The 13,349-nt window shown below is 38.3% G+C and overlaps 1 protein-coding gene across 1 annotated transcript in view; it reads left to right on the forward strand.

Moving 5' to 3' along the window:
- Nucleotides 1-13,349, forward strand: part of SNTG2 (syntrophin gamma 2) — a 268,118-nt gene that overhangs the window by 159,982 nt on the left and 94,787 nt on the right. The window contains exon 8 of the mRNA XM_064448571.1: nucleotides 6,618-6,709. Within this exon, the coding sequence (XP_064304641.1) occupies nucleotides 6,618-6,709 (92 nt within the window). The remainder of the gene's footprint in view (nucleotides 1-6,617; nucleotides 6,710-13,349) is intronic.

Below are 13,349 nucleotides of genomic sequence, written 5' to 3' on the forward strand. Positions count from 1 at the left end.
AGGTAAGTTGGGTTTAACTATGTACTTGTTTTTTCTTGATTTCAACAGAATCTTAGTTCTCATAGGTCTAGCTGTTGTTAGAAGAGTGTCTGTCATTTCATCTAGATTCTTACACCTGTTAAAAGCAAACTTGATGGACCTCTACTAAGCTGAACTATACATGTCATACTAAAACCCTTATTTCAGTTTTTGCTGCCTATCATTTCCATTTAAAAATGGAATCTAATTTCAAATAAATCTTTTCTTTACATTTGGAGATCTCTGGTCAGTGTTCCTTATAATGAAGCTTCGGGTTTTCTAGCCTAAGTCATCAGAGAACTATAGACTAATACCTATCATGCCTTGGATAGCTGTGTCCAAGCTTAGATATGACTTTGGCAAGCTAGCAGGGTATTGCCAGTAGTTTGTGTTGTAGACTACATTCATTTGTGGTTAAGACATTCCTACCAGCAATTTTATCTCATCGTACTGACTGACATCACATACATACTTGGACTCTTATCACTTGTGGTTGGTTAACCTTGGCCAAAAGCCAAAATCCCACCCAGCTGCTCTTTCACTCCCCCTCCTTAAACAGAAAATGGGGAGAAAATAGAATGAAAAAGCTCTTGGGACAAGATAGAGACAGGGAGACCACTTATTAATTACCATCATGGGCAAAATAGACTCCTCTTACTACATGTTAAAATAGATTCAGGCAGTGAGAAACAAAGACAAATAAATTGAAGCACCTTCTCCCACCCATGTTCCCAGGCTGAGTTTCATTCCTGACTCCTCTACCTCCCCTGTAAGTGGTGCAAGGGGATGGTGAATAAGGGGTTGGGGTCAGTGCACAGCGTTCCTCTCTGCCACCCCTTCCTTCTCACACTTTTACCTTGCTCCAGTGTGGGTCCTTCCCACCAGCTGCAGTCCTTTGCAAACTGCTCTAGCGAAGCTCTTCAGGAAAAATCTGCTCCAGCATGTGTCCCCTACAGGGGATTTTAACTTACGCTTTTTTCCTCACTGGTCTCTCTGCTGTTCAGCATTTTTCCATTTCTTAAATAGTTTCCCAGAGGTACTACCAGCTTGGCTGAGGGGCTCAGCTGTGCCCTGTAGTGGGTCCATTGGAGCTGGCTGGAACCAGCTGTGTCCAGCACAGGGAAGCCCCTGACCATCTCCCACCCCTGGAGCTACCTTGCCTCCCAAAACCTTGCCACTTACTCCCATTACACACTCTTATGTGAGACAGCTGCCACCTTCTCAAGGAGTTCATGCAGGTCCAGGAATACTGGTGCCCTCTTGGTACGCCAGGGGAGAGAAGAGGGACTTAGCTGACTCCTGCATTGCCTTTCTCACCAGGAGGCACTGCAGCCGTTCCTGTCTGGGAAGCTGAGATCATAGCACTGCTTCCATAACATGCTGTTTCTGGAAGGAGAAAGCAGTGATTAGCAGGGAGACCATCTTCTATCTCCATGTGACCAGAGGTGCGTGCAAAACTTCTGTAGGAAATAACCTCCATAAACACTTGAACCAGGAACTTTCACCTTACAAAAACCTCCATTCTCTTTCAAAAGGCCTGTTCCATGGTCTGTGGCCAGCTAGCACCATTTGGAGACTGTCCCTGATTACTGTTGTTCAAAGAAAATCTGTTTGGAATAGGGAAGACAGTGCCATTTTAGACAAACTATCAGAGACTATCAACAAGCACAGCAGAGATGCAATGCTTCTTAAATGAGAAAGACATCTTGGATACAAACTGCGCATTTTGGGCAGCTTATTAGACTTGTCTTCTTTACTCAGAGCATGAGGAAATCTTTGGCAAGCATTATACTACCCTGTCTAGTCCCATGTATGATCCCGTGTGTTCAGTCCTATAGCACATGCTCAACAAAAGGACTTGCTAAGTGTGATCAGACAGGTGAGGAATTAAGAACTGACCCTTATTCTGAACTGAACCTGGACCTCAGCATAGAGCTCACCTGCTCCTCTCCAGGATGTTCTGTGCAGCATCCAACACAGGCTGAAACCAAGTTCAGTGAGTGGGATGATCTTTGGTGATTGACTTGACAGAAATACTCGTTCTTGTGGTAAGGAAATAACCAAATAAGGTGTAGAAAACTATGGAAAATAGGGTTATACACTGAAGTTAAGGAAGAATAGTGGTGGTGGGACAAAGCACCCCATTTCAAGAAGAGCTTTCCACAAGCCTATACACAAAAGGGAATTTCAGTCACGAAGTATCAGTGACACATATAACAAGCTAGGTAGCAATTGGGCTATGCAAGAACTTCCCAACTCATACTGCAGGCAAGATTTAAGTGCATACATGCATAAATCTGAAGTATCTTGGCCTTTCCTAGCATCCCAGAAGACTCAGGTACATGGTCCGCTACCTTCAAGCATTCAGTTAGAGTGGCTGCTATGCTGGCAGTTTTAGTCTGTGGTGTGTACACTTTAAATGCAACCATACTGTCTCTTCCTGTTAACCAATATTATTACTGTTTCTTGTAAGTTCATGATCAAGATCAGCATCTGCCTCCTCTGCTTCCTTCTGATACCTGTTCCTTCCCTGCACTATCTCATGCCATGGCTAGCAAATGTACAAGAAGTCACAACAGGGAAATATCTGCCTATAGTTCTCACCACATTTTTCTGTTTGCTTCTTCACTCTTTCATGGGTCATGAACAACAAATATGGAACTTGGCATGTTTTTGGACATGGATACAGATTTACTGGCACTTAAGGATGAGACAAGGACTTCTTGTTTCTGGGTTTGGAGGAAGCTGTAACCCAGGGGGGTATACCAGTATTGATTATTGTCTCTTTCACAACTGCCTTGGACTCTTGGCCCTTACTAGACCATTGAGACTGTCCATAATAGTAAATTAAATTATGCCAGCAAATATTCTCTGCCACAGGAAACTGATCAGCAATTTTATAACATATTACAGAATGATTGACATAATTTTGCTTGGGGCAAATACTTATGTCTCAAAAACATTCAGGTCTGTATCGGAAGTTAGCATGGGCCAGTAGGGTCAGCAACTGTCTGGCTCCATGGCTAGGATGATTCCTCATCCCATGACCTGTGGTTTGCTCAAAGGTCACTGACAGCTAGAGAGAGAATAGATCTGTGTTTCTGGAACCGGAAGGAAGGAATTTTGTTTTTTGGAGCTGGTTCTGGAAGTTATTAGTGGCTGTGAGGGTTTTTTGTTAGCCTGTTACAGAATAATTCTCTGGAGCTAACTTGATTACCCATCCCAGAGTTGAGCAAGGTATGTAGGACCCTTTTAGATAAGATTCACTGCTGCTGGGAAGACAGGACACTTTCTCTGTGGCTCTTCAGGACATTTTATGCTAAAACAGGCTCTCTTCAGAATTTCTCTTTGGTAGTTATATCAAATTATTAGAATATTCTGAAGCTGCAAAGCTTGCAGTGTAGTTAAAAATCACCAGGAGTGTTTCCTTTGATTTTAATACTGTGGTGGTTCTGGAATAGGCTTTTCGTCTATTGGAGGTTGTCTGTGACAGAATTAGCAAATTGGATGAATGAGATTTTATTTTTATACAAGAGGTCTCCAGTATCATTCAACAATGTTGATCGTAAAACAAATTGTTGTAAGGAATAAAGTCTTGCTAACTACTTGCTGTACAATGATCTGCTGCATTTTGGGGGTTTTGTTTGTTATTTAGAGGTGTAGTGTAATTCACTGGCTGAAATAAACAACCATCTGTTGATGGGACTCTACCAGAACTTTAACTGAGACCTTTCTAGGTCTAGAAAGCTTACAGCTTTTAAAGTTAAAAATAAAACCCAAATTTATTAAAGTAAGTAGTAGAATACCTAACTTTTTAAATTAAAAAATCTAAGTGATTCTGTCAAAAAGAGTATGAAAGGATTTATAAACAACCCCTACCTGTAGCACTGCAAATGAGTTCTTGCATTAAGTTTACTGTCAGTTAGCTTGTGATTTCCTGAGTTACTGCTAGGTCTGCAAAATCCCCTGTGATCCTTACAAAGTTTCTTTCCCTCACCTTGGAGTTCTACCTGTCTTTTTCCTGCTACACCCAGGGGCATCTCAGTCTCTTCTGTGAACTGCAGATTCCTATATCTTTGCTCGCTCTCGCTCTCTCTCTGACCCCTCTCACCTTACAGGCTAGGTTTTTTTCTTTTTTACTCTGAGCATACTCAGCTATTGCTCAGGTAAAGATCAAGCAAAGATCTTCTCCTCCCCCACAGGATCCTTCCTGACCCAGCCTTCTCAAGAGAATAAAAGTGCCACAGCTGAGAATAAGCAAATTAAACAGATGAAACCTGTCATAGTGTAGGTTTGCATTTCTCATAGTCTGGCTCTCTAACTGTGATTTGGGTGGGATAAGAGGACAGCTAGGCAATAATGATTGCTGGAAATCTCATAACAAACCAAATGCCTTTTTTTCTGGCATCAGTACCCATCACAATACTGTGTTGTGGTCATGGTAGGGTGAGTTACCTGTAGCATGTTTTATTTTACATAAACACTTTGTTTTGATTTTCTTTCTCAAACTAATGTTCCAGAGTTTGGACTGGTACCTAACACTTGATTTGGAGTCTTACTTACTTGGGCAAGGGCTACAGTAGCAGTAGTACAAGATTTACTTTGTGTTAATGTATTCTGTATCATGTATATCGTGTGTGTACATACTGTGTTTTGTTCAAAGAACAGGGAGACTACATGATTGCTCTAGGGCTGCCATGTGGGGAGGCAAACAGAGCTCCTTGGAGAGAGGAGAGCACTGCAGCTTCCGTGAAAGCAGTTGAGCATATACAGCGGGAGCTTCTAAAATGTTGAATGAGGCCATGAAGGAGTAGTCCATGACTGAGTGAGGCAGAATAGGCAGGGAGCAGACTAAAAGGCTTGTGAACTTGTTTGCAGTCAAGTGGTGGAGGTGGCAGAGCCTGAGAGAGGCTGTGTAGTTTGTTGTGACTCAGAAGACCAAAGAAAGTTGCTGAACTGAAAAGCAAATCTGCAGGGACACTCTGGGAGGAGGGAAATTTGTTCCCTAACCTTTTATGCTTAGCTTTCCCATATAATGGATGTCAGTTTTTTCTACCTAAAAAAAAAATCATTCTAATGGAGTATTTTGTATAATGGTAAACACAGGATTTAGATAGTTGAAAATACGTAATTCATGTCTTTTGATATGCTCAAATGGCCGAAGAGGTGGAATAATTCCACTGTAAGAATCTGGTTGACTCATGAACCTGTCATAGTTGTCTGCTGCCGGCGACAGTGGGATTCCCCAACAGGCAGACTCTTCAGTGGAGAATTTAATGCCAATTTTTTTAGTTTATTAAATACGAAAATGTTCCGCCAAGTCACTGTGTTCATCTATGAGTCTGAACATAGATTTTTATCGTCTACTGTACGTACATAGCAGCTACAAAATGTCGTAGCTAGCTACTAAAGTCAGCGCTTGGGTTAGACCCATACAGGCAAAGCATAACGGTTCCTTCTGCTGACATTATCTAACATTTTACAGAAAGGACTGCAACAGAAAACACGCTGAAACTTCAGAACTCAGGGTATAATTCTGAGACCTCAGCACCAAACTGACAGAGATTTGTTGTGGAGAAAATGAGCCTTTGTTGAATTAAGTTCCATTTTCCTAAATCTTTTGGGTATGTGGAGTAGATACATACAAAATTATATGACTAAGAATGACTTTTTGACTTTTGTGATGTTAGACTTGACAGACCTATTAATGTGAAATGATTTACAGGCGATTTCAGGTGACTTCTTCAGATGGAAAAATGAGTTTTCAGTGATGATGAATATAATGCCATGAAATCGATTTGATGGGCTTTATTGATAAGACCAACTGCTGTCTGACAGTAATTGTATATTATTGGCGCTACGTTAACATCTTACGTTTAAGTAAGAATGCTGTGACTTTGTGCTGTTTCCGTTATTGTGTGTTATGAAAGTATTAAGCTTTCCTGGAATAACTTTAACTACTAAAGCAGGATCATGTGTGTAACTGCTAAAGGAAGAGATACCTTGAAGAATGTAACTGTGTAATCTTAACATATTAACATAGTATCAACATTTCATGATGTTTGCTTTTAATTTCTCGGTTTGAGAAGGTGGATCATTCTTGAAAGTAATTGGCATTTTAAGAAAAAAGTATATCCATTAATGAAGTATATGTATATGTACAGTTAGTACTTGCCTGAGAGCTTCTTATTAGCTTTGTTTATAAATACAGTCCATGGATATACTCTAAGGTGAGGCTTTCAACGCTCAGTAGGAAATTTATTCCTTAAATTAGTGGGATTTGTGTAACTGAATGTCTTACTTGGTTTTGAATCTCATTTGCAGTGAAAAAAAAAAGGCTAAATCCAGTAAACCGTTAGGCATACAAGTAGTTCCCATGAGCACAGCCTCTGTAAAATGACATCTAGCTACCTTTTTTCTTTCTAGATGTAACGTGGACATTTTATTGGCTGTCATTCTAAAATGCAAGTAGTACTTCTGGCTTGGTTTGGTGATATACAATAACAATTCTTCCTGTGTTTTACAGCTGGAATAGATATTGTCTGATATGTACATATATTTTTAACATAAGCCATTATTTCTCATGATCTGATTCCCAGGTTCCCCTGGACCATCCAGTGATCACAGCAGTGGAGCTTCATCACCTCTCTTTGACAGTGGCTTACATTTAAATGGAAACTCAACTAACACTGTAAGTAAATGAATAATAAAAACGGTGTAAGCTATGTAAGCTCTCTTCCCATTCTGTGCTTCAGAATGATAGTATAGGATTGAAGACTACCCTAATTTTTTCATTGATGCTGTTTGCTTGATTGATTTTTAAATGCATATACTGTGAAATTCTTACTGACAAAGTAGCAAACATGGGTCCCTGGCCTGCTAGGTTCTGACTCTGAGGCAACTGAGAAGCTTGTAGGAGTGGGCACAGTAAGATTTAATCATTGTTTAAGAATGAATTCATGTGAACTTTTGTCATACTTTTTTAAATTGTAGTATTGTGTTATTGAATTGAGTCCAGCTCATGTACATGGAATTCAGAGAATAATGGTGAATTATTGAAGCAAACTTTCATGATAGGAGAGGGAGAAAAAGAGAAAGAAATAAAATGGAAAGGCAGCCTTAGGGGGGAAGAAGGTCTATTTCTTTAATCCAGAGGTTATTCAGTTCTTTTTTCTGCTGTGAACAGCTATGATTGAACTAATTGCAACATTGGGGGGGGGGGGGGGGGAAATTCCTTTCCCCAGGAAAAATGCTAGTCGCTAAAGCCAAAGAAGATAGGATGTCACAGCAGGTGACAATGTTGGTCTTTTAAAAATGAAGATTGAAGATGTAAATACTAGCTGTACAAGGACACGGACCTTCATCTCAAAAATTCTTTAGCTGCTAACAAATTGAAGCTGTAGTCTTTCTGTTGGATATTAAATTTCACAGAAGGAATGTCCAGTGAATGGAGTGAAGGCTTCTCTTTTTCCTTTTCTTTTCCTACTCAGTCAGAGATGTCCATGTCTCCTGCTTAGTGGACTTCTCCCAAGCTTTGCACTTTTTTGAGCACTGTCTCTCTAAATTAATCCTTAAGGCTTGTTTTCATCTGAAAAAAATATATATATGAGATAATATAAATATGTTATATACATATGATAAATAAATAAATAGAAATATGCTTTTCTGCGCTGATACCTGTACCTTAGTGCTTGGGGTCAAAACTGAGCACAGATAATAGAAGGTTTCATGTTTATTGGCTTTTAATTATCCAGATAATTATTACGTTTATTTACTTTGTATTGTTTTTTTACTGAAGAACCCCAGTCTGTCCTCAGGGTCCAGCATTTTGCAATGCCTGTCTACCAGGGGCTCTGCAGACAAAAGTCCTTTCTGCAAAGAGCTTACGTTATAAGAAGAGGGCTGTGGTCGGATTGCATTGGCATGTTTTAGTAAATTAATGCCTATTAAGTGATAGAATGAGTGTGCCATAATAACTTTCAATAATCACTATGACTGTACTGTAGGAATTACACAGTTTGAATTCTCCACATTATAAAAACATACATAAGTGGCTGGAGTTTTGTAGTCTTGCAACAGAGTAATTTAGAGTTAGTTTCCAACATAACACACAAAAAACTGTGCATAAGCTTGAAATGTAAGCAGAAAAACAGAAAGTAAAAAACAGGAATACTAAGGTACTAGCTCGTTTTTATACAGCACTTAATTTTTCTGAAGCTTGACATAAAGTCACGTGAGGAGCTATGTATGCACCAGACACTATGACATAGAAGTGAAATAAAGCAAAACAATCTGCCTTATATCTAGCCTAGTAAGAAAGTCACGATCTCCCTGCATAGGAAGCAAAATGAAAAATTGCCGGATTCTTATTGTGAAATGCAAAAGCAACGTTCTGAGTATTCTGAGCAGGAATGACTGGCTTTTGAGATGGTCTGCTGGAGGTGTGTGGTCAAACTTCTATCAAACGAAGCTGTGACTATAACTGAGCTATGATCAGATCTTCAAAAGTGGGTGTAAATGTGTTTTAAATACCAGCTAGTGAGTGCTTCTGCTTTTTTTAATTAAATATTTTTATGGTAAAAGAAGAGCAGAACTGACATTTCCTATAATGGTATTGCCCAGTAAGGATAAGGATATTTAAAAACCCTTTTAATGTCACCTTGGTAGGGGAGATCTGGCTCACTTTGAATATTGCATCTTCTAAGTTTGTGTGGCAGTTGTAGGTACCTTCCTAAATATGGCCAGATCTATGCCATATAAGACAATGCGTGTATATTTATGAGTGGAAACGCTGCTCCAAAAAGCACACAATGTAAAGGAAAGGACAGGAATGAGAGGTAAGGAATTACTGTTATGCCAGTTTTACAACACTGTCATTCAGCATGTCTGTTCTGAAAAACAATAATATAGAGAGACATTTGAGCTAATGCTGTATTCAGGCCGTAACATTCACATGACACAATAGAATATGTTGTGGTGTACTGGCTTACATCATATAGGCAGTGGTTTAGCCATGTTAACATCAAGCTGCTTCTGCCTAATACAATTATACCATTTTCAGTTCTGGTGCTAGCTTGCCTCTGTTAGATACATCTTTATCACCTCCTATCTACTGTGAAGCATCTGTTGTATGTGATGTGATATCATCTTCAGGATATATGTACATCCTCCCTATAGTATCAGCAGTTTGCAGAATAGCACTTCAACAGGGTTTTCTGGAACAAAGAGAAATGAGCTGAAGCACTCTCTTCATACCTAGTTATTTTGTGCTTGGGCACTGTGACGGATACTGTAGAGTTTGGTAGTAGCAGATGCATTCATGTGTGTCTTATAAGTGGTTTATTAAGCACAATGTGAAGTTTCAGAGGGGAACACAAAATGTTCAGAGGAGGCGGTCTCTAGGCTAGTGATTACAGGCTGTTTACCTGAAGGATTCCTTACTATAAAACAAGGAAGAAAATACTGTAGAGATATTCTCCTAGATATCCAAATATCCTAGATATCCAGGCCCGCTCTCTGGAGAAATTTGGGGTGAAAAATTCCTGTTTAAGATGCCATTGAATAATAGGTTAGTTACAATGCAAAAGTAGAATGTAGAAGGTTTTCATTTGTTTGAAAAGCATCCAGCTTCCCTGAACTGTCCAAAAGCGATGCTCTACTAAGTGAAGTGAGACCAGAGTAAATCATGATTTTCTGTGTGTTTATGTAATTTAAGAACTCTAATTTAATTTTGATAGTGTATGTTTAGTTTAGCTCATTAAATGAAACTTAAAATTTTCTAAATTGCTTTGAAGCATTTTTTTCCTTGGTGGCTTTGTTTCATCTGTTAAGTTAAAAAGTTTTGCTTTAAAAAAAGACATTGCCTACTTCATCACCAAGTAGTTTTTTAAAAAGAAAAAATATAGATGCTCAACTCTTGGTGGGACCAGTAGGATGCTAAATTTCCAATGTCTATAGTAGTCCTGAGTGAGAGAATGATACGACTCCCAAGCGCGTAAAGGGAAAAGAAGGTCCAAGAAAGGGGAGTGGACACCCTCCTAGTGAGAGTAAAAGCTATTCTGATGGATACATCAGTGGAGTGTGTGACCAGACCATTAAATTGAGATTGAATTGATGCCCTACATCTGAAAGCTTCAATAGTTTTTTAATGTTCCTGTAGTGTCTTCCAATTCAGTATAAACACACTTTCTTAAGTTTTATTTTAGTCTTCATTTGTATCATCCTGTAGCTCACTTTAAAGAAGAAGTTTCAGGATTCCAGATCAGTACCTTTTCTATTAGAATGGTTTAGTGTGTGATAATGATAGCCTCTGCCAACTCTTGGTCTGAAAATCCATTATTTTCCAACTGAATATGAAAGCAATGTAACTTTAAATTGACTTCCAATTCACAGTGTATCGTCTGGTAATGTACATGCATAAAAAGTAATGAATGTAATAAATAAAAAAATAGCTCAGAGGTATAGCCCTGGTTACTCTCATGAAAGTAATCATCACCTTGTCTTCAATTTATTTGCTGAAGAGAAACTTAAAATAGATGAGCACAGATAGCTACACTTAAATATTTTGGACTGCTGCTGTGCTGAGGACCTTTAAGAAATGAGATAAACACACTGCAAATAAGTGTGCTCCTTTTTCTCAATTAATTAAATATGAAGTGAGTGTCCCCTTTCCGCCTACAGGAAAAAATATTCCAAATTTTCTGTTTCTGATTGCAGGTCTCAGAAATTATAGTAGTAAAAGCTGAAAAAAGCCTAATAAATAGCACTTTTCTACTCCACTACTATAGAATTGTTACGGAAATGCTTTTGATATTGAGTACTGAAATTGTTTAATTTAGATTTAGCTGTTCAAAAGTGCCGTGTTTTTCTAATTCTGATTAGAGTTGACTAGGACTTTCATGATGACATTAATGAAGTGAATAAAGGTATCTTTAAAAGTCTTATCCTTTAGTTTTATTGATCCCCACTGTCACTGCTAATCCTTTCAGCAGAGTTATTTCTTTAGTATTTAACATCTGATGGATCAGATTGGTCATTTCTTCTGCACAGAAATTAAACACTTGTTAATTTCCCAGTAAAGTTTAAGTCAAATATGGTTCTAGGATTTATTTTTTTAACTTAGAGCATTAACAAAAGCTGGTGAGAGGAAATAGGACATTGAAACTATAAAGAAAGCCTTACTATCTGCTAAATAAATGAACACAACAATATTTGCTGCTTTATGACATCTAATACTAGTTTAAAAAGTATTCACTTACAACACTGAAAATTAATCTGATATTCACACACTGTCAAAGAAGGCAGCTTCAGTTTTTAAGTGGGGCTGGCCTAAATCCAAGTCTGCCTTCACTGGAAAAGAAGTAAAAGACCAGGAAAGGTCAGATAGAAGATTGTGGCTTTGTTATTTATATTTCAGAAAAAAATGCAGCAGGATCACAATGGAATTAATATCCCAAGTAGGAGACAGTAACTTGCATTTGATAGGTATCTGGTTCCATTTTTTAATTTTACATACTTTCCCCATACACAGGCCTTTCATTGTTTCTTACAGTTCTTACGAGTTTGTTCATTTTAGAGTGCAGCAGCAGCGAAAAGAAAACGGCTTAGGAGGTTAAGGTCAATTCATTAGTTTTTTTATAATTTCTGATAGAAATTGGATCATTTTCTTTATCCTGATTAATTCCTTTTTTTTTTTTTTTAATTACACTTGCAGATGAAATATTTTGAGTGCCTTTGCTTACTTGATGGATCATAGGGAGCAATTCATCTGAGTAGTCACCAGGAATATGCTTTAAGGAGGAGAGTTGTATTGCTCTGTAGGTTGCACTGAGTGCATTGAGTACCTTTCATTTGCACAGATAGACAAAGAAGTTTTGGGGAGCAGTGTTATTTATCAATGAATGATGCTCTTCTGTTTGGCCTATGATATTCAGGAGTGCAGAATGAGAGCTGTGGAGGAATTAAATTTGCATTTGATTCCTCAACAAAATCACCTCTCTTTTTTCTTGTATTATCTGTTCTTCTGCCTATGATTACAGAGGTGCAAAACAGACCACTTCAGGTCAAAGCTAGATTATAAAGAGAAGTTAGAAATTTGAAACTCTATGAGTAAACAAAATCAGGACCACTTCTCACCTGTTGCCAACACGGCCAATGAATTAGCAGCCGACTTTCGTGTGTATTAGTAGGGGTGTCAGAAGTGCTTGGTCAGAAGGACACGTGGTAGTGTTCATGAGATTGAAGACTAAATGAGGAAGCCAAACTGTTAGAAGAAATTAAAGCAAGCTTTTTCTTTCTTTTTTTTTTTTTTTTTTTTAACTAGAAGGATCCATCTACCGTTGTGTGTTTCTAGATCTGATGTTAACGTAGATGAACTCCAGCAGTTCAGGTACATGCTATAAATGTCTTGTAGTGAAAAATGATAGTAAAATTGAGGCAACAAGTTCTCCCACAGAGTCACATCCAGCGTCATTCTACAAGTTCCTGCAATAAATTGACACTTATGAGGTCCTAATTAGTGATACAGTTAAGAGTCAAACCTCAGATTTATCCTGAGGGGTGTGCAGACTGTGTGGAATTCAAAAGAATTTCCCTACCCTTGAGATAATTTTTCTAAGCAAGGACCACACGCCCCATTTGGGAATATCAAAGGCTGCCAAAAGCTGTCTGTAACAGCTGAAGTTTGGGTATGCTTGCATTTACAGTGTAATGCCATAATAATCTCGACATTATATTTTGTTCTATTCTTTTCCTTGTATACATTTAATGTTGGGTTTTGATTTCTGACTGCTGTTACAGTTTGAGAAGAGTCATAATTACTTCCTGCTTTTTGGGCTGAGATTTAATATAAGCTACTCTGGCCCCTGGCCTCTATCCACCAAAGGAAGAATATATCTGAAAAGGTGTTCCAGGCAAGGTTGTTGAGGTTACTCAGGAACCAATTACATACTAGCCCGAGGGTAACAAATTAAAGAAAAAGGTGCGAGATTCTGTCAAATAGTCCATATATATTCTCTAATCTTAGTCAGGCTTGTACCTTATTGGTTCATTAAAAAAAAAAAAAATGTAATAACACCTAGCAGCACAGCTGTAATGAAATATTCATTAGTATTTCCATTGTAAATCACTTCTAGAGAAACTTCTATAATTGAACGGTTTTTAATTTGTTCCTCACCGGTAGAACAGTAATCCCATTGATTTAAATGCACAGCTACTGCAGTGAATAGGGCAGTGTAAGTCCCTAACACATACTGCTATACAGACTCTCCATGTAAACACCACGTATACGTGCTCACTGTCTGCAAACCCATCCATTAATTAAAAAGCATTAA

Source organism: Phalacrocorax carbo, chromosome 3 (assembly GCF_963921805.1).
Source record: "Phalacrocorax carbo chromosome 3, bPhaCar2.1, whole genome shotgun sequence".
Lineage (NCBI taxonomy): Eukaryota > Metazoa > Chordata > Aves > Suliformes > Phalacrocoracidae > Phalacrocorax > Phalacrocorax carbo.